Genomic DNA, 22,767 nt, shown 5'->3' on the forward strand with positions numbered 1-22,767 from the left:
GGGGTGGTGGTAATCACGGTTTACGGGAAACAAAATCATTAAATCATAAATCACAGTAAATATATATATATATATATATATATATATATATATATATATATATATATATATATATATATATCATTGATAATGCAAGTCCGGCGAGTTACAATCATACAATCACGAATCACCGAGTATAATGACTTCAATGCACGGAGGACGAGGAATAAAAGCTGCATTCACGAGTCATGGGAATTGTTTGCTTCACGGATCACGTTTTATAATATGATTTTTTTTACTTTCATGAGTAATGAAACTATACAATGGGACCCTGGCACTAACTGCAGTTATATGTACCGGTTAAGAGTTCAGACGGGAGATATTTATAACTTGTTTCAACGTAACTAGCCTGATAGGGATATCAGAGGAAATAGAGGCAGCGAGGTACACGTAGCCCTACCTAACAGACGAATATTGGTCAACAGTGAACTTTAACAAAATGTGTGGCCCGTGCCTTCGATTCAATGGAAGTCAGAAGATATGATAAAATCAAAAGGGATTTAACGGTATTGGGGGAGAGGTGGCTCATAAATAAGGACAGACTAGCCCAGCAGGCAAACGACATTGATTCTACGTTGATTCACTGATTCACTGAAAAGCCAGTCGTAAAACCCCCTAACAATAATGTAACGGATACTCCGCCTCTCACACGCGCTGTCCGAACAGTGGAGGAATTATTGGACCTCGAATTGCTTTCAATTGGCCACGCCATATTTGACCCACGGACTAGTTAGTGCCTCTATTGGTTGTGAATGCTCTCTAAGAAAAGATGGAAGTTTGGCTTAACGCTTCAATTTCAAACTAAATGATACATAAAAATAAAATGAGTTTCCAAAATCAAAACGATTAACGAAATCAAAAAAAAAAAAAAAAAAAAAAAAAAAAAAAACGAATAGAAAAATATTGCCATACACGTAGCAGTGTACCAACTAACGTTCCATTTAGCGTTTATCAGTATTTATAACATTGAGTGCAGCAGTGAGATTAAGAAGTGACCTCAATGAACCCCTTTAAAGGAGGAATTCCTTGAAAACAGATTATCGTGTATTTCTTAACTCAAATGACCAAAGCTTATGAAGACCAAGCATTAAAGTTGTGTGACACATGTAAGTTAGCAATATTAACAACGCATGTATGTATACTACACGTGATAATGAATTATTGAGAAACAATGTAAGAAGAAGGTTCTATAAATAAAGATAAAAAAATTGTAGTTGAATGGTTGACAATCTGTTTCGTGTATCAATAGTTAACCACAAACAAACACATATTAGAATACCTGAAGCAAAAGGTAGTTACCAAGCACAACAATATCTGACCTGATAAGCGAAGCTGTGCGGTAAACGTGTGTAATCTAGTGTACACGGTTTAGTCACATAGCAAACAACCGACAGGCTTGGAATACGTGACAGAAGGCACACCAATACAGTTGTTTCTATATACTGATGTCCTGATCTTAACAACTCGGTAAGTACTATAGGTGGATTTTTCGTTCATATGCTGAATATATTACTAACTTATCTCAATAGAAAAGGCACAGGTGTTTGGTAAAGCAAGTGGTTGCTGGGTGTCATTTTGTTTCACTTTCAAATGGGTTCACTTATCAGTGTACAGAAGGTAATGAAGAACAATGGCGGGCAAAGACATAACTGCTATCTTTTCAAAGGTAGTTCTTCCGCACAACCACTGCAATTGAACTGGTAATCATAAGTGCATCAATTGCTCATTCTTCAACATACAAATTGATCATTTATTAACACACAACATTTACAAATGAAGCAAAGCAAAAAAAAAAAAAAAAAAAAAAAAAACATTGCGAGAGGACCTGTGTTCTTTAAGTAATACATTTTGTACTCCTTGAAATTAAAGACAAAGTAGGCGAACTTTCATCGAACAATATTCTAAAGAATCTTATTAAGTCTTCCCTATTTGAATCTGAATCCATCGAGCATATGTCATCTCTACATCATGTAAATGTTTGTAACCTTTTTCAAAAGTCTGCTTTATGCTGAACAACTGACCCACCTTCTACATCTTGTGTGTCTAGCACTTGCATACACTGTACAAGGATTTATCGTTGAAATCACTGTGTATTCCAGGCCCTCTGCGTACTATCTAAAGATCTAGCGAAAGTTCTAAGTTCATCTTGATAAAAATAAAAATAAATGATTGTGTGACAAATGACAAGCCACTTATGAATATTTAGCAGTTAATGTAACTTCTGGTAACTCCGGAAGTCACGTGGTGAATTTGACCTTGTATTAGTATTCATTCATTGTGTGTGCAGAGACCAAGAGGCACGTGTGTTGTGTGCGGTTGTGTACTCTAGGCGTTGTCCGAAGTTGTTTGTCAGGGGGGTTATATCGGTCTTCTTACATATGCCTTCTTTTTATATACCTTATTATGCCACCGTCAGGCCGTTAAATGACTTTATATGCCACAACTGAACTGAATAAACTTTTGGAAAACTAATAATCTTTGTCATTGTTGCCATGCTATGAAAATATAGAAACACTCGGTTACATTTGTCTTTTCGTATAAATTAGCAGCGTCAGTCATTTGCTGTGTTAATTTGTTAGCAAATTTAATAATTTAAGATACTGTGTGCGTCGTACTGAGGTTATAAGAGAAAGTGTAACAAAATGTACTAAATATAAAAGTGGGATTTTAGCATACAATGTATCAATGTATCAACAATGTCCCATGCTTATACTGTATATGTGTTTGGGCTCTTACATCTCAACATTACCTGAATTACACTGTACAGGGGTATAGGCTACCTCTGAACGTATCACATGCAATAAAAGGTTACCAGCTTTAAATAGGTCATAAAGACGGTGCCACAATCATAAAAAAGAAAATATAGGGTACAAATTATGCATTATTTTTTATGAGTAAAAGTATGAATACCAGCGCAAAAGAAGACAATGTGAACTGTTTTTAATCCACTCCGTGAAATGAATATTGGCCCCACGCATTTTAAACGTTTTTAACAAGCCTCACTCAGAGTTTTAGGACAAATATGTTCGAAACTAGGTCAGATTTACGTTCTTCCTTTTATAAAATAAGTATTATCATTTGTACTACATCCATCACTACCAATACTACGACCAGTAGTATTACTACATGTACTACTAGTAAATACTGTTATTTACATTTGATGATATGCTGCTTGTGAACATAGTAAACCTGAACTACTGAGTGAAAGACGGATCAATGCATGCAAAAAATTGTTTATTATATAATTGTTTATTGTATATCAAATGAACCGGATCATAGACTGTATTATCTTTTACAACCAAAACAAAATGTCAAATATTCTCTAAGGGAACAGGAAACTTTCAAAAGACCTAAAATTAAAACCAAACGATCAATGAGTGTCTTTTTAACAAGTGCCATATACAAGTTTCAGAATTAACTGATAGACTTTTATTTCTTTTTTTTTAACCTTGCATTTTAGATATTTTGTTTTAAATTTGCTTACATATGTCTTTTATTATTCCTTTATTCTTACTTACTGATGGTTTTATCCAACTGTCATGCAATGATTGTAATTATCCAACCCCCGGGTTGCAAGTTTGACAATAATAATAATAATAATAATAATAATAATAATAATAATAATAATATGCTAATTAGCAGTTTAATTTGAATATTGTTGTCCTTGACCAATTTGTTTTACTGGTGGGTGTTGAATACACTGTTTCAGATGACCTTGAAATATTCACCTCTAACTCTTTGTGTATTTATTTATGATGATATTGTAATATTTTTCGCAACTCATTTCAGGGTATCAAAATGGTTCCTGGGGGTCTCCTTCTTTTCTTTGCAAGTTTACTGGTAGTTGCACCCTCAATATGCCAAGGTGCCTGTTCTATCAATTCTTACTGCTCAGACTGTGCCAATTATACTGAGGAAGGACAGACAAAATGGAGATTCTACTGTAACCCTTACAGTACATACTATATAAGTTCTTCACACTTTACGGCTATCAATGATACGGTTGATTTATTTCAAGTCAGTTCTTTTTCAACGAGTTCTACACTTACCATCAACAGTGGCGCTTTCCGAAATATCCCTAATACCGTACGTGTAGACATCAGGAACACGCGAAGCACCAGTCCTTCAATATATTCGACAGCTTTCTATTACGGTGTACAGAAAAGCCTGCAAACTTTGCTGTTTCGGAGCTCCCACCTCACCGCCGTCCCCTCAGCTTTAAGATATCTAACGACTCTACAGGAGCTGGACCTTGGAGGCAATAGAATAAATGGTGACCCATATAACTACCTTAAATACCTGACATCGCTGCGGTCGCTGTGGCTTGATAACAACCGCTTATATAGTAGTATCCCAGCATCATTGGAGCGCCTACCTAATCTCCAGAAATTGTCACTCGCAAGCTGCTACCTTAACCGAAGTTCTCTCACGTCATTCGGCAAGCTGCCAAGGTCGTTAGAATGGCTGAATCTTTATAATAATTACCGCCTTATTGAAGTACCTTCGGGTATTGGCTTGCTTCGGAATCTGACCTATTTAAACATGAGATACTGTCTTCTGAACTCTCTGCCGGTCAATGTCTTCGCCAATTTGAACAAGTTGGAGATCCTAGATCTAAGTCAAAACCCTAGTATTACTTCATATCTTGATGTTCTTGTCAATCAAAAGTCGTTGAAAGTTCTTAAACTTTCCTACATGGGTTCTTCTTTAACAGACATACCTAATGCAGTATCTGGCATGGAAAAGATGGAAGAACTTGACTTAAACAATAATAAAATACGAGGAGTAAATCAAAACCATTTTGCTAAAATGGTAAACTTAAGGAAACTCAATCTGGCCAACAATGAAATAACTTCTCTTGACCCGCTGTCATTCCAATACTGCGACCAGCTGGAAGAACTGGACTTTAGTTATAACCTGATACAGGAAGTCAACCCAATCCATTTTGTTGCACAGGTACGGTTGAGAAAGATCAATCTGAGATCCAACAGGATCCATTCCCTTGGTCCACGGTTGTTTCAGAACTGCATAAACTTAAAAAATGTTGACTTTTTGAACAACGTGATCACCAAAATCGATCAAAATGTATTTATCGGTCCGTCACAATCCCTGGGGTATGTCGACCTGCGTAATAATAAATTTGACACGTTTCACAAGTGTATAGTTGCAAAACTAGAGTCATTACAAAAATTATACTTCTCAACCGAATTTTTTAATTGCGATTGCCGTTTAGCCTGGATTCGACAACTTAACAACCAATACGGTTCCAGGGTATCTGTCGGTGGGTCCTGTTATCAACCAAGAGAGCTATACGGTCGGGCAGTGTCTTCTTATCCGCTAGATGGTTGCACACCTGACGATGAAAGTTTTCAAAGCTGCAACATTGCCTCAACCGCGAACCCCGATACAAAGACGGAACCCATGCCTACTAGCAAGGCTTTGAACCGTTCGTTCGTCAATTCAGCCCAACTATCCAGTTTGAATAAAGACCTCCGTAGCGTTCAAACTATCACAACTGTGTCTGTATCCGTCGCCGTTTTCGCCGCCATGGCATTCGTCGCTACTCTCGTCGTATTGCTGACATGCTTCTTCAGGCGACGAACCCGAGTGCCTTCAAATGGGAGGAGCCAGGGTCAGGTCAATCAAGGTCTCCAGCTATCCGAAGGGGTCCAGGGTGAAAGGTCACCTGAAGGTCAAACATCTGGAGATAATTTGTATCAGAACACGGAAGGGATGGCCAGCATCGCCCCCAGTGGCGCCTATGAACTTCTGAGGAAAGATGGGCGGGTTTTGAAACAACATAGAGGCCATTACGCCTCCTCCCCTGTAGTTGATAAGTAAATAGTAGAATATTCCGCCTTCATTGTCTTGTGCTATTTTATGTCGGTTTTATTAATTTTTTGCAATGCAATTTGTTTTTACGAGTGAAGGAACAGTTACCCAGTTCATACACTGTAGTAATTTTCTGATTTATAAAATTTGAATTAATCAGATCATGTGATAATAGGTACGGTACATCGGGATTTATTAAGTTTGTAAATACACATAGGAAAAACCCCATAAATATCTACTGTATGTCAATATTGTCAGATCACGGATGTGCCAATGCTCACTACTGTTTTAGTGTACAACCTGCACTTGCCTACTGCATGCGCGCTAATGCTGTCGAGCACACACTCTTGATAAAGGACCAATAATTTTCCAATAGAATCCAGTGCTTTCACTGTAATATCCTTAGGCATATTTACTGACTGGATAGGGTTTGATTTGTTACGTCAGCATCAAATATTTAAACTGCATCCTTTTTTTTGTCTCGTGAATATAAACGGGAAATATTGTGATGGTTCAGGACTTAGGCCCTACATGTTGTAAATGAAGTGGAGAGGCTAATTGTGATTATTTTTACCTGCTTGTAGTCTTTCCTGGTTAATAACCATTTGAAATCCAAAAATGACAAATTATTTGTGTTCATGTGTACCTTTGATACTTCAGTCAAATGACGTGGAAAGTTGTATAAAGTGCATATTATTATTATCATTATAACCATAGAAATAAAACCATGTAGAATAGGTGCCAAAGGCATGTTCTTCTAATTCCAATTTTCCCAACCTATTGCAACATAAATTAATGAAATATAAACATTTATACTTGATGTTGCCTATTGCATCTGTATCTGGAAGTACCAGCTTTGTAAATAACGTCGTGGGTATTAAACTTGAAACATTTGGTAAAAAAACATAATTTCAAAATTGGAGTTTTAAAAGGTATTACAGAATCCTAATGTGACGTTATTTCGGAAGTTATAGACTACTTGTTCCATACCCTTTCTCTGGATATTCACTCGTCTACCACTGAACTCAGAAACCTTCCCTGAAAACTTCGACCAGGGGAGCAAAGACTGTGTGCCTAAAGGAAGCGACACCTTTGCTCCAGCGATTATTGCTTTACCAGCGCCGCCTATAGGTGATCGGGACTGTGAAATTTGTGAAATTAGCGGTTTGCCTGACCGTGAAAACGGCGGGGTGCACTGTGTGTTTGTTTTTTGCTCGATTAATGAATACTTTATTTTGCATATAATATCTTGTGATTTATTTAATTTTGTCAAAGCTCTTATGGCCAAAGGTTCAAATGAAATTATATCAAAGTTTCTATAATCAGTTATCAAATGTTCTAAAATATAATATAACTTTAAGAACGAGATGTTTACGGGATCAAGCAACTGGTACGTACGTATTGATGGTCTGTGCTTGTAGGAAACATTGTTTCACACAGGTTGACACCACTACTAGAGAGCAGCCTTGGAAAGGAGCACTTCATTGGTTGTATTTGTATGTGACGATGAAGTAAAGGGGATATGAGTTAGCATATCTAAGTCCCATACCTTAAAATAATATTGATTTTGTTATTTTCGAAGAAGCGCCGCTAAAAAAGGTTTATTCATAAAATTTAAGCAGTTGAGAATATTTATTAAAAAGATAAAAAGCATAAAAAAAAACACATCATTAATTAAAAAAAAAAACAGCGTTTTGTCTTACTTCCTGTCGTGACTAAGAAATCCAAAGGAAGCCACGAGTATAGCCTATTAACAAACAGTTCATGGAACGTCCACTAATGAAATATTCCTTCAAGATTTAACAATGTTCTTTTATTAGCGTGTTGGATTTTACAGAGAATAATATAAGTAAATAAAACAAGTCTTTGATAACTTAAACAACAGATTGAATGATCCGAAATGTATATCTATTCCTTATTGTTGAATTCGATTATCATTGACTTAGTATTTTTAAGGTGTACTTTGCGTGATGAAGATAGTAGCTACTTGAGATATCAATTGTATATTATGCGTCATATCCTACTGCAATGCTGCATTATATCTACGAGCAATTGTCTACTTAGTCGGTTGTACTAGGCAAGCTTCAACCTGTTAATCAGTGGACACAAATCTAATGGTTTTAGTTAAAAAAGGGACACTTTGGAAATGATTAATGCAAATTAATGTGAGGTAACCTTAGCAAAGTCTATTGAGTTAACTTTATCAATGCCCATTTCTATATCATTGACATCTTTTACTGGCGTTAATCAGTATTTATTAATTATCATACACTGAGTGCCGCGTACAGATTATGGAGTGCTCACGATTACCCTGCTTAAAGAACACGTGCATTGAATTGATTATTTATCTTTGAACGCAGCCGAATATTTTGGAGGTCGAGTTATATTTTTCTCACAAGCTCCTACTCACTGGAACTTCAACTCGATACAACATTTGAAGAAAGGATTATTTTGAAAAAAAAAATGTGAATAACGATTAATTCAGCTCTCTTATGGGACTATAGTGACTATAGTATAGTGAAGGCGATGTGACACATGGCACGTATGATATGTACATGTACATGTAGTTACTATACATGTACAATAGAGGGTCATATGAGGGGGTAGTAACCACGGTTTTCGGGAAACAAAATCATTAAATCATAAATCACAGTAAATGCATAAATATGTACATATAGTTACTGTACATTTACACTGGAGGGTCCCATTAGGCGGTGGGGGGGGGGAGGGTAGCGATCACGGTTCACGGGAAGCAAAATCATTAGTTAAAAAAAAATTACAGTAAATAAAACGGTATTCATATACCATTGGTGATGCAAATCCGGCGAGTTGAAAGTCACCAATCACAAAGTATAAAAGTACGAGGGGGAAAAACAGTATTCACGAGTCATGGAAATGGGGTGCTTCACGGATCGGATAGTACGAACTTTTCGTGCCTCTTGGGAAATAAAAAGTGACTTTACGAGTAACGAAAATATTCAATGGGACCCTGACACTATCTGCAGTTACATGTACCGGTAAATGAGTTCAGACGGAAGATATTTATAACAAATTACAATCTAACTAGCCTGATAGGGATATCAGAGGAAATAGAGACAGCGAGGTACACGGTAGCCCTACCTAGCAGACGAATATTGGTCAACAGTGAAATTTTACGATTTTTTGTGGTCCGTGCCTTCGATTCAAAGGAAATCAAAAGTTATAATAAAACCAAGAGGACTTTCGCGGGATTGAGGGGAGAATTGGCTCATAAATAAGGGCAGACTAGCAAGGGCTGCGTGGCAACGAGTAAAAGCCGACAAAATGAACGTACATATTTTTTCGGTTTTTTTGTCTTTCTAATTGCAATTTATTGAACGACATTGTGAATACACCATGGTTTGCGTGCCACTGTTATTTTGCTTTGTAAAACATCATCAAGTTGCGCATAGAGTTTCATCTAACAACTAGTCTGTCTTCATTCAGAACTGCGGATTAACTATTCCGCGGATCAAATATTACCGACAGCTTGAATGCTTGTTGCATAATAATGTAGTCAGTGTCTATAAGGGTATTAGACCGCAAGCTTTTAAACGGGTGGCCATTTTTGATCCGAGGTTCTGAAGGCGGCCCAAAACTGTATTCATAACTAGGTGATCCGTGAACTAATTTTTACGAGGATTTAATATGCTGCCCACTGAAAAGCCAGTCGTAAAACCCCCTAACAATAATGTAACGGATACTCCGCCTCTCACACGTGCTGCCCGAACAGTGGAGGAACTATTGAACCTCGAATTGCTTTCAATTGGGCCGCGCCATATTTGATCAACGGACTAGTTAACTCGCGGATCAAGTGGTTGTGAATGCTCTCTTAGAAAAGATGGAAGTTTGGCTGAACGCTTCAACTTCAAACTAAATGACACATAATAATAAAATGAATTTTCAAATGCAAACAAAACGATTAACAAATACATGAAAAAAAAAACGATTGAAAAAAATTGCCATACACTTGGCAATATACCAACTTATCATTTACTGTTTATCAGTATTTATAACATTGAGCACCGTAGAGAGATTAAGAAGTGGCCTCAATGAACCCGTTTAAAGGAGGAATTAGATTTCATCTTAAAGAAAGATTATCATTATCACGCAAGCGACTAAAGCTTATGAAGACAAAGTATTTAAGTTGTGTGACTCATGTAAGTTAGAAATATTAACAGGACATGTATGTACAGTGTATGCTACGCGTGATAATGAATTATTGAGAAACAATGTAAGAAGAAGGTTGTAATTAAAGATAAGAATTTGCGTCGCTGGATGGTTAACAATCTGTTTCATTTATCAATAATTAACCACCAACAAACAAATATAAGAGTACATGAGGCAAAAAGCAGTTACCAAGTACAAAACACAAGTTACAAAGTAAAATGATAATATCTGACCTGATAAATGAAGCTATATGGTAAACGTGTGTAATCTAGTGTACATGGTTTATTTATCTAGCAAACAACCGACGGATTTGGCTATCATATACAGATGCTTGTGGAATACGTGACAGAAGGCAACACACATACAGTTGCTTCTATATACTAATGTCCTGATCTTAACAGCTCGGTAAGTACATGTAGTATAGGTACATTTTTCGTTCATACGCTGAATATATTATTTATTTATCTCAATAGAAAGGGTAACAGGTGTTTGGTAAAACAAGTGATTGCTGGGTGTCATTTAGTTACACTTTCAAATAGGTTCACTTATCAGAGTACAGAAGGTAATGATGAACAATGGCGGGCATAGACATAACTGCTATCTTTGCAAAGGCAGGTCTTCAGCACAAACACTGCAATTCAACTGGCAATCAAGAGTGCATCAATTGCTCATTCTTCAACATACGAATTTATCTTTCAAGCAAAAGATTACTGCTAGATAATTTCGTCAAAAGACCTGTGTTATTAAAGTAATATATATTTTGCACTACTTGAAATTAATGACAAAGTAGGCGGATTGTCATTGAACACTATTTAGGTGAGCGGCAAAACCCCAAAAAGTGCTTTATTTAAGGAGTTTAGTGTCCCCTTTATACACAGACCTGAATTATATACCATTTGAAAGCTAAGAGTCTGCTGGTAAAAGTTAGACATGATGTGGAAATGGCAATTGCCTGCGTAACCATGGAAACGGACAAAATCCAAGATGGCCGCCTGTTTTTATGCATTTTTTCTGAAAATACAAATCATTAAAAAACATACCTAAAACATTGTGTGTCCAATGGCCTTTACATGTTTTGTGATGGGGGAGGTTATGGGCTAAAAAAAACACCATTCCAGAATTTCAAGATGGCCGCCGTTTTCAAGATGGCGGCCGTTGTTCATGGAAAATTGGTCAAATTTTCTCTTTTTGTTCCCAATCTTTACATATAAAATCAAAATTGTAATGTTCACATAGTTATTTTGGGGTGGATTATACAAAGTAGACATATTTTCATTTTTATATGGTATTTGGTTAAATTTGGGTGATGTTAAAGCAGTCAATTTTAAATATTCAACATGGCCGCCCTGAAATGCAAATTTCCATGACATGGGCTTTGGTTCACTTTAATTATTAAATAAATCATTTTTATTAGCAAGCTCACACACAAATTTGTGCTAGATGTTAAATACTTCATGATGCCTCACACAACCTCTTCAAGATGGCCACAATTTTCAAAATGGCGTCCATTTTCTAATTAAAATTCACTTAACTAACATATCTAAAAGCGAGGTTTATATATACATGAATAAAATATTCCATTTACAAAAATGAAAAAAAAAAATTAAATGTACAGTAGAAATTTTAATTTACCTTGATATATTTTTGAGATTTATTGATTTATTGATGTCTTAATATGATAAATGCAAATTATATGACATTACCTTATATGTATGCATTCTATGCTGGCGACATAAATAGTCAAATTCACACAGCTTACATGCTAGAAAACAGCATGTGACAATTTATATCACTCTTCTTACACTGGCTTAAAGAATGTTGTAGGTCTCCAAATTAAAAAGAAAAAACCTACTAGTTAATTTAAAATGACTGCAAAATCCAATATGGCCGCCAACATTAAATTATCATTATTGCATTTTATATTGCACTCATGTGGGCTTTATACGTAAATGTCATTATTATATTAGAAATTCATGTCCTTTCTCATTAAATGAAGTAATTTTTATAATCTAATTTAAGGGGAAATAAATATTAGGTTTGAAATATAGCAGAAAATGGTTACAAACATGACCCCTCTATCACACATGTTTTGTTTACCTTTGTAATTGTGTCATTTCCCATAAGCCTCTTATGTAGGTCACATCCCATAATAACAAGTTGTTGTCAGCAAGATGTGAAATCAGTATGAAATCATCTAGGTAAATTTACACAATCAAGTCCTTTTGTATTAATTTTAAATTGTCAAATCATAAGAACTAGAACATAAATATTTGATGTGATTAACTAAAACAATAATAAGTCTCAATTAGCTATGGACAAACAAAGAAAGTGTTAGAACCCTCCTATACATATTGTTTATCATTTCTATTACAATGCATATATGTCCACGTACATTTGTTCTATTCTTTACAGTATATCAAGTGATGACAACAGCTTCTAGGATTGTCTCTTATACATTTGGAATGTTGATATGGTTTCTCCATTATGCCCATACTCCTCTATGACTTGCACTACATAACAGAATATCAGCATTCTATCTACCTGGTCACTGGCTTGCACCTTTCTCCTCTCACTTCTCTGCACCTATCGACCTTTTACTCCACACACTATGGCAGGTAAAAGATTTACAAATTTGTGTGCATACTTGTGATACTCTTATAAATAAATTGTGTTGAATGTATATTCAAAACAAAAAAAAAAATTAAATATCATAAGCAATTTGTTTTTTTTCCTGTGGCATAATTGTCCCTTGTTCATTTTGTATGCCCTAAAATCCATAAAATTGTTTTAGAATCTGATGGAAGTCCAATAAAGTTGAAGAAAAGAAGACTTGTTTTGACAGACTTTTCAAAATGTGTTGTGTGTCAAGAAAACACAGAATCAAAGCTATCTACAGCTGTTTCCTCAGGTCATGAATCAATAATAAATGCTGCAACTGTTAGAAAAGATGAGGTTTATTACCGTCTGAAGGATGAATTTACTAGTTTGAGTGATGTTCCCACTGTTAAGTATCACAGACATTGCTTTCAAGTGTATACAAGTAAGTCAAACTTAAAACACAAGTCCAGAAATGTATCTGAAGAATCCCCCACCTTCCAAGATGGCATGTCTTCATCAGGGCAACCCCAAAGAAAACATGGGACTGACTGGTCATGTTGTGTGATTTGTTCTAAGAAAACACATAAGGGTCAACAAAAATTACACAAAATAGAAACTTTTGAAAGAGAACAAAAACTCAAAGATGCTGCTGTTCAACGAGGTGACGACTTTATGACGTTTAAGATAGCAGGTGAAGATTTGATTGCAAAGGATGCTGTATATCATGCATCCTGTCTTTCCTCTTATATAAGTAAAACCAATCTGACTTATCGTCCCTCAATGAAATCTGATAATGAATATGATGTTGCATTTTATGAACTGATAGCAGAAATAGATACTGATCTGATGGCAAATAATAAAGCTTTTATGCTGTCTAGCCTTCTTGACAGGTATAGGTCTCTGCTTCCTTCTAGTGCAGTGGCTTCAAATTATCGTGGTGAAAAGCTCAAAATGAGATTAAAAAAGCATTATGGTGATGCTGTGTCATTTCTTGTACAATATGGACAAGGGAAGTCCACTGTTGTGTTTTGCAGTAAAATTTCTTTAGGCGACGCTATCAAAGCTGCCCAAAGAATCAAACAAGACCTGATCTCATCAATTTCACTAGGTCCAGAAGATACAGCAACAGAAGATGCTGATCACTTGTCTTCTGATGAGTCAATTGTTTACAAAGCAGTTTCTATCTTGAGATCAGAGATAGAAAAAACTGGCCCTTCTGAATGCTTTCCGTCACCAAGTGATATTAGCCTACAGAAATCAAGCCAATTTGTCCCAGGTTTGCTTCAAAAGTTTGTTCTTTGGTTAACCAACTTAGATGCATATAATGCAATGAGCAATGATTTCCCATCATCTGATGCTGTACGCAGAAGATGTCTGGCTATTGCTGAGTGCATAATGTTCAGCTGTTGCAAAGTTCTCCCCCCTCTACAAGTAGGACTTGCAGCACAACTGCACAATGAGTTTGGTTCTCGGAGTTTGATAGACACCTTGCACAGCCACGGTTTTTGCATCTCCTATGATGATCTTAGAAGATTAATGACATGCATTGCTGAGTTAGAGGTTGAGAGGCAGCAAGATGGTGTCTACATTCCACATGGCATTGTGTCACGCTGTGATGGTGGTCGTTTCATCCATGAGGGTGACGACAACATTGATATTAACGTAGAGACCGTGGATGGAAAAAATACCTTCCATGCAATGGCCAGAGTAGTTTTTCAAGAGCAAGATCTACATCTCCCTGTGAGTAGAAGAATCCCATTAAAAGTTGGGAAGTCTAAGGCACTTGTTCTCTCTGAAAAATCCGAATCACTGATGGAATGCACACCATTTCAGAAACCAAAGACACGTCCTGAACCACCGAGAAGAGAGAAGGTTTTAGAACAGCTGAATTATTACAAAGAGAATGTAATGCAAGTCAAAGATATGGCATGGTGCCTTTTGAGAATGCTTCACCGAAGTATCCTACCTGTAGAAGTTGAGCCTTCACACCAGCAAGTCATTCCATTCTGGACAGGATTCAATCATAGGCTGGCTGTGAAGAAAACGACCTATACTGCTGTTGCATATGCGCCAGTTCTCGATGCTAAGCCTACAGACATGTCCACGGTTTACACCACAATGCTGAAGTGTCGGGATATGAGTACTTCACTCGGACAGCAGTTTGCAGTACAAACGATGGACCAACAGCTATATGCCATTGCCCAGCAAGTGAAATGGTCCTTGCCTGATGAGTTTGGTTGTCATGTCATTAGGATGGGTGGTTTCCATACACTTTCATGCTTCATTGCGTCTATTGGAAAAATTTGGGCTGATGCAGGTTTGTTGGATCTCATTGTTGATTCTGATGTGTATGCAGCATCCACTGCTGAGCAGATGTTGTGTGGAAAACAATTTAGCAGGGCAGTAAGAGGGCTAACTTTGGTATTTGAAGCTCTGACGGCTCTCAAATTGTCAGCTTTCATAGTTTGGTGCCAAAGACGAAATTGCCAGGTTTCACAGTTGGTGTGGGATGAGGTGTTAAATGCTCAGGAGTTGTACAAGTCTGGTGTTGTAGGTTTTATGGATGACTTGTCTGAAAGTTTGTCTGAGCTCCTGTTGCCAACTTTCTCAAAATTCCAGGCCTGGGGGCGAAGGGAATCTCCCACATTTCAGTTTTGGGACAACCTCCTTCAAGCTCTTCATATTCTTTTAACCTTTGTTAGAGCAGAGCGCTCTGGTGACTGGGAGATGCACCTTGTCTCAGTTAGGGCAATGTTGCCGTATTTGTTTGCGACAAATAGGACAAACTATGCTCGATGGACCCCAGTCTACCTGCTAGATATGTTAAATCTTCCTCAAGAGGTTAAGAGTGCATTTGGAGCGGGAGAATTTGTAGTACGGCAAGTACCTGGAAGATTTAATGGCATTTGGAGTGACATGGGAACAGAGAAGACGGTCATAAAGGATGCAAAAGGAGCCAGTGGCATTGTGGGCCTTACAAGAAAGAAACCTGCCCTAATTAGGTGGAGTATTACACGTCACATCATGAGTGAATACTCGAAGTTGATGCGGGAAAGGAGTGGGATTGTCAAAGATATGGAAAGCAGTCATAGAGAGGAGCTTACCTCTGGGATGAAAACAGATGAGGAACATGTTCAAGCACTTATTAGGCATTTATTGAACAACATGACGAATCCATTTGAAGCTGAAGAGCACCCAAATGTGCTCATAAATATTTCCACTGGTCTCCATGCCTCTTTGGATGTTCAAACCTCTCTTCTTGGCATCTTGGAGACTGGTGAAGAGAAGCTGGCTTCCTTTGTTCACAATACCCTCGAACCCAATGGAGCACACAGCTTTTACAGTCCAATCAGCAAGTCCCGATTAAAGTCGTTTGCAGACATGGCAAGAAAAAGTAAGATTAAGTTGGGACCAACAGTTATATCAGGTGCACTAAACCCAGAGATTGTTTTCCGCAGAGCCTTATCTTTGTCAAAGAGTCGAGAGGATGTTTCTATGGAAACAGTCCTTTGCTATCCCGTGGGTCCAGTGCCAGCATCAATGTTTAATACAGATGGCACAATGCGGAAGACAAACAAAGCGGAATTACAACACCATTTGGAGAGTTTCTGTAGCCATGTACCTGATTGCCCTGTTACAAACCCGACAGAGGTTGTGTACATAAGGGATTCCATGGCAGTAATCCAGATGATGACTGGTAGCAAATTTCAAACTTTTAATGACTTTGCTTCCGCATATCTTAAAAACCTTCAGGCAGTCTTTTCAAGAGCCAACACTGTTGTTGAAGTATTCGATAGATATGATTGCCCAGAATCTGTTAAATCTGCTGAGAGAGACCGACGGTCTAAATCACAGTTAGGGTTTAAGACCTACCAAGTAATTGGCGGGCGGCCTGTTCCTCCTTGGAAGAAATTCCTCAGTGTGTCTACCAACAAAAAATCACTTGTTATTTTTCTTTGTCTGTATCTTACCAAGCATGCCCCAGAATGGATGAAAAACCACCCTTCCAAAAGACTTCTTGTTGCTGGAGGTTTTTCCAATGGTGAGACCATGATGTCGGTTACAAGTACAAGTGTGGAGGAAGTCCCACAGTATTCAAGCTCACAGGAAGAAGCTGATACACGGATGATTTTACATTCTGTTTTTGCCGATAAGCTCTTTGAGTCTAAGGGTATTGAAGGCAGTGTTATCATTAAGTCCCCAGATACAGATGTATTGGTGCTTTCTTTATATTATTTTCCTTGTTTACAAAATGTGAGATGCATGTGGATAGAGACTGGCTGCATTAGCAAAACAACTGACAGACGGCGATTTCTACCAGTACACACACTTTGCTCATCCCTTGGTCCACAGTTATGCAAGATTCTACCTGCTGTCCATGCCGTTACTGGGTGCGACTCTACTTCTTCCTTCTTTGGAATTGGCAAGAAAGGAGTCTTGAAGGTTATTCAAAGGAAAGGACCAAGGAGTTTCCAGGACCTTGAAATGATTGGAAAATACCCAGAAGATGGTGCCATTGATGCAGCACGAAAATTGGTGGCTCTTCTATATGACCCAGGAGAGAAGGACATATCATCACACAAGGATCTTAATCAACTACGCTTTAAAATTGCCAACAGGAAAGACCAGGCAATTGCCAAACTGCCTCCATGTGAAGCCAGTTTCATTGAACATGCGAGGAGAGCTCATTGGCAAACAAAGATCTGGTGCAACTCGCATGTCGCAAATCCACATCTCGGATCTCCACTTCAGCATGGGTGGGAAAGGGAAGACGACAAGTTAGTACCTGTTTACTTTAAAGGGATAATGGCATCTGAATTGCTCAGGGAAATGGTATGCTCTTGTACTCTCAGGAGCAACTGTAACAATTGTTCATGTTATCACAGTGGCCTTCCATGTACAGAAATATGTCCATGCCAAGGTAGTGACGTCTGCCAAAATCCATATTCCCTGGAGACATGTAATGATATTGATGATGATGATGATTTTGATGAAAGTGTATGAATGACAGGTCACTGATGAGAGGGTATCTGTGTATTCTTGAGTGTGTGTAATATACATTGTTTTTTTTATCAGAATACATGCACAGAAATTGATAAAGAACACACTGAGAGCATGATTGCCCTTGTTTCTAGGAGTATATAGAAAGTGATGCTCAGTTTGCGATGGGTTACACAGGCACAAGCATTTTAAGGTGTGTGTGTGTGTGTGAGTGTACATGGGCACTTGTAATGTACAGAGATGAAATTTTGAGGTAATAAATGCTAAAAATAATGTATTAATGTTTTTCTTTCTCTATTGAGACGTCAACTTAATAAATGTTGACCAACATGGGTTTGCAGTTGGGTATATGTATTGCTGCACTTCCAATCATTCATAATGTGTATGTCTTTGTCCATATATTGGTATTGATGTAATATGTGTATCTGTCTATGAATGCATGTTATTATCTTTTTAAACATTTCAAAGTAAAGAATGAAAATGGTGTATGCTGTAAAGAAATGCTATAAGAAATGACATGCATGCATTTGTTGTAACTACGTTTTTTGCATTAATGATTGATATTTCTAAGATGAATAAAGGATAAAATACGATCAATATCTGTAGTTCTTGATGATAAAAATGTTTAATATGGCACACATCCTAGAATTAGCAAATGCATCAAATTTGACTGATCAAAAATATAAATAATTTTTTGTCTAAATATTTGCAGAATTCCTGGAATATCTTTTATCGTGACAGTAGATGCAAAGGTTTACAACATAAATCACAATGGTAACTTTAACATACATTAGTGTATATATATATATATATATATATATATATATATATATATATATATATATATTAAAAACCCAATATTTTTTATTGTAAGTGAACAGTTGTAGTAACATCCCGTAGCCTACCATTATTTTTATTCATAACCACATATATAAGAATGCTTTGCGAATAATTTCATCCTTTTAGATGTGAACAATCCAATTTAGTAAAAAAAACACCATAAGGCGGTCATTTTGAAAATGGTGGCCATCTTGAACAGGTTGTGTGAGGCATCATGTAGTATTTAACATCTAGCACATATTTGTGTGTGAGCTTGGTAATAAAAACGATTTATTTAATAAATAAAGTGAACCAAAGCCCATGTCATGGAAATTTGCATTTCAGGGCGGCCATGTTGAATATTTAAAATTGACTGCTTTAACATCACCCAAATTTAACCAAATACCATATAAAAATGAAAATATGTCTACTTTGTATAATCCACCCCAAAATAACTATGTGGACATTACAATTTTGATTTTATATGTAAAGATTGGGAACAAAAAGAGAAAATTTGACCAATTTTCCATGAACAACGGCCGCCATCTTGAAAACGGCGGCCATCTTGAAATTCTGGGATGGTGTTTTTTTTGCCCATAACCTCCCTCATCACAAAACATGTAAAGGCCATTGGACACACAATGTTTTAGGTATGTTTTTCAATGAATTGTATTTTCAGAAAAAATGCATAAAAACAGGCGGCCATCTTGGATTTTGTCCGTTTCCATGGTTACGCAGGCAATTGCCATTTCCACATCATGGCTAACTTTCACCAGCAGACTCTGAGCTTTCAAATGATATATAATTCAGGTCTGTGTATAAAGGGGACACTAAATCTGAAAATTTTGGCCTTCTGCCGCTCACCTAATTCTAGAGGATCTGATTAAGGCTTTAAATTTTGAATCTGATCCATCAAGCACATGTCAACACTTCATCCTATCCTACGTGATGTAAAATCTTGTTGTTTCTTGCAACGAATTACTCAATATTTGTCATATAAATGTTTGTAACTTTTTTCCCAAAACCTGCTTAATGCTGACTTACCGATCCACCTACTATATCAGCTATATTTGTTGAAGGCACTGTGCCTTTCAAGCCCTCTGTGCGCTCTCTATACATGTAGATCTGTCTAGCGTATGTGCTAAGTTCATCTTGATAAAAATGATTGTCTTTCCATTTAAAGTACATGTAGCAGACGGTGCCAAAATCATGAAAAAAAGAAAATATAGGACACAAATTATGCATTATTTTTATTGTTAAAAAGTTTTAATACCACCGCAAAAGAATGTAATGTGAACTATTTCAAATCCACTTCGTGAAATGAATATTGGCCCCACGCATTTTAAACGCTTTTAACAAGTCTCACTCAGAGTTGTTCTTTTAGGACTAATATGTTTGAAACTGTGTCAGGCATACGTTCTTACCTTTTTTTACTGTAGTATTATCATTTTTACTACATCCATCACTACTAATAATTCTATCAATAGTATTACTAAATGAAGTACACTGTACTAATACATATATTATTATATTTACTCTCTGTGTTTGATGGCATGCTAGTTAGTAGCTTTGAGCATTGTTGTCCTTGTCCGTTTCTTTTTCTGGTAGGTGTTGAATACAATGTTTAAGATAATCCTAAATCTTAAATGTTGTTTAAAGAAATCCGCTAATATCCGAAATTATTTGTGTCGATATTTTGACATTTCGATTTCCTACTTTAAGGTAGCAAAATGGTTCCGGGAGGTCTACTTCTTTTCTGTGCAAGTGTGCTTGTCGCTGCACCCTCACTATGCCTAGGAGCATGTTCCATCAATTCTTACTGCTCAGACTGTGCCAATTATACTGAAGAAGGACAGACTAAATGGAGATTCTACTGCAACCCTTACAGTGGATACTATATAGATCCTTCACACTTTACGGTTACTAACGATACGGTTGAATTATTTCAAGTCAAATATTTTTCGTCGAGTTCTAAACTTAGCATCTACAGTGGAGCTTTCCGATATATCCCTAATATCGTACGTGCAGACATAAGGAACACGCGAAGCACCAATCCTTCTATAAGTTCAAGAGCTTTCTATTACGGTGTACAGAACAGCCTGCGAACTTTGTTGTTCCGGAACTCCTACCTTACCACCTTCCCCTCAGCCTTGACATATCTAACGTCTTTACAGGAGCTGGACCTCGGAGGAAACAGAATAAGTGGTGACCCATATAACTATCTCAGTTACCTGACATCGCTCCAGTCGCTGTGGCTTGACAACAACCGTCTATTGAGTAGTGTCCCAGCATCGTTAGAGCGCCTACCCAATCTCCGGAAATTGTCACTCGCAAGCTGCTATTTAAACCGGAGTTCTCTAACGTCATTCCGCCAGCTACCCAGGTCCTTAGAGTGGCTGAACGTTTATAATAATTACCAACTTGCTGAAGTACCTTCTGGCGTTGGTTTGCTTCGAAACTTGACCTATCTAAACATGAGATACTGTAATCTGAACTCTCTGCCGGTCAATGTCTTCACCAATTTGTACAAGTTGGAGATCCTGGATCTAAGTCAAAACCCCAGTATTATTTCGTATCTTGATGTTCTTGTCAATCAAAAGTCGTTGAAAGTTTTAAGACTTTCCTACATGGGTTCTTCTTTAACAGACATACCTAATGCAATATCTGGCATGGAAAAGATGGAAGAGCTTGACTTAAACAATAATAGAATACGAGGAGTAAATCAAAACCATTTTGCTAAAATGGTACAGTTAAGGAAACTCAATCTGGCCAACAATGAAATAACTTCTCTTGACCCGCTGTCATTCCAATATTGTGACCAGCTGGAAGAACTGGACCTTAGTTATAACCTGATACAGGAGGTCAACCCAATCCATTTTGTTGCACAGGTAGGGTTGAGAAAGATTAATCTGAGATACAACAGGATCCATTCCCTTGGTCCACGGTTGTTTCAGAACTGCATAAACTTGAAACATGTTGACTTTTTGAACAACTTGATCACCAAAATAGATCAAAATGTATTTATCGGTCCGTCACAATCCCTGAGGTATGTCGACCTGCGCAATAACAAATATGACACGTTTCACAAGTGTATAGTTGCAAAACTAGAGCAATTTCAATCATTCTACTTCTCAACCGATTATTTTACTTGTGATTGCCGTTTAGCCTGGATTCGACAACTTAACATCCAATACGGTTCCAGGGTATCTGTCAGTGGGTCCTGTTTTCAACCAAGAGAGCTATACGGTCGGGCACCGTCTTCATATCCGCTAGATGGTTGCACACCTGACGATGAAAGTTTTCAAAGCTGCAACATTGCCTCAACCACGAACCCCGATACAGAGACGGAACCCACGCCTACTAGCAAGGCTTTGAACCATTCGTTCGTCAATTCAGCCCAACTATCCAGTTTGAATAAAGACCTCCGAAGCGTTCAAACTATCACAACTGTGTCTGCATCCGTCGCCGTTGTCGCCGTCGTGGCATTCGTCGTATTGCTGACATGCTTCTTCAGGCGACGAACCCGAGTGCCTCTAAATGGGAGGAGCCAGGGTCACGTCAATCAAAGTCTCCAGCTATCCGAAGGAGTCCAGAGCGAAAGGTCACCTGAAGGTCAAAGCTCTGGAGAGAATTTGTATCAGAACACGGATGGGATGGCCAGCAGCGCCCCCTGTGGCGCCTATGAGCTTCTCAGAAAAGATGGCAGGGTCTGAAACAACATAAAGGCCATTACGCTTCCTCCCCTGTAGTTCATAAGTAAAAAGTAGAATATTCCACCTTGTTTGCCTTGTGTTGTTTTATGTCTGTTTTATTAAATATTTACAATTTATTGGGTTTGTAAATACATATAGGAAAAACACCATAAATATCTACAGTATGTTAATATTGTCAGAGCACGGATGGGAGGAGTCTGCATCCGTCGCCGTTGTCGCCGTCGTGGCATTCGTCGTATTGCTGACATGCTTCTTCAGGCGACGAACCCGAGTGCCTCTAAATGGGAGGAGCCAGGGTCACGTCAATCAAAGTCTCCAGCTATCCGAAGGAGTCCAGAGCGAAAGGTCACCTGAAGGTCAAAGCTCTGGAGAGAATTTGTATCAGAACACGGATGGGATGGCCAGCAGCGCCCCCTGTGGCGCCTATGAGCTTCTCAGAAAAGATGGCAGGGTCTGAAACAACATAAAGGCCATTACGCTTCCTCCCCTGTAGTTCATAAGTAAAAAGTAGAATATTCCACCTTGTTTGCCTTGTGTTGTTTTATGTCTGTTTTATTAAATATTTACAATTTATTGG

At 37.6% G+C, this 22,767-nt stretch overlaps 3 protein-coding genes across 3 annotated transcripts; all 3 read left to right on the forward strand.

The window, feature by feature from the left end:
• Window positions 1-1,450: 1,450 nt before the first annotated feature.
• Window positions 1,451-7,342, forward strand: LOC147761600 (uncharacterized). Its single transcript, XM_087013849.1, has 2 exons — window positions 1,451-1,506; window positions 3,829-7,342. Exon 2 carries the CDS (start codon window positions 3,838-3,840, stop codon window positions 5,878-5,880), a length of 2,043 nt encoding a protein of 680 aa, XP_086869975.1. The 5' UTR covers window positions 1,451-1,506; window positions 3,829-3,837; the 3' UTR covers window positions 5,881-7,342.
• Window positions 7,343-13,437: 6,095 nt separating this feature from the next.
• On the forward strand, window positions 13,438-18,287 carry LOC147761601 (uncharacterized). Its single transcript, XM_087013288.1, has one exon. It carries the CDS (start codon window positions 13,438-13,440, stop codon window positions 17,659-17,661), a length of 4,224 nt encoding a protein of 1,407 aa, XP_086869414.1. The 3' UTR covers window positions 17,662-18,287.
• A 1,920-nt stretch (window positions 18,288-20,207) lies between these two features.
• Window positions 20,208-22,190, forward strand: LOC147761602 (uncharacterized). Its single transcript, XM_087013289.1, has one exon. It carries the CDS (start codon window positions 20,208-20,210, stop codon window positions 22,188-22,190), a length of 1,983 nt encoding a protein of 660 aa, XP_086869415.1.
• The last annotated feature ends 577 nt before the right edge of the window (window positions 22,191-22,767 follow it).

This window comes from Lingula anatina, chromosome 5 (assembly GCF_051362555.1).
Source record: "Lingula anatina isolate TDL-2025a chromosome 5, LinAna3.0, whole genome shotgun sequence".
In the NCBI taxonomy this organism is placed as follows: domain Eukaryota; kingdom Metazoa; phylum Brachiopoda; class Lingulata; order Lingulida; family Lingulidae; genus Lingula; species Lingula anatina.

What these genes read in the sequence shown, in the direction of transcription:
- LOC147761600 (XM_087013849.1), top strand. Translation starts at nt 3,838, where the DNA reads ATGGTTCCTGGGGGTCTCCTTCTTTTCTTTGCAAGTTTACTGGTAGTT.
- LOC147761601 (XM_087013288.1), top strand. Translation starts at nt 13,438, where the DNA reads ATGAAATCTGATAATGAATATGATGTTGCATTTTATGAACTGATAGCA.
- LOC147761602 (XM_087013289.1), top strand. Translation starts at nt 20,208, where the DNA reads ATGGTTCCGGGAGGTCTACTTCTTTTCTGTGCAAGTGTGCTTGTCGCT.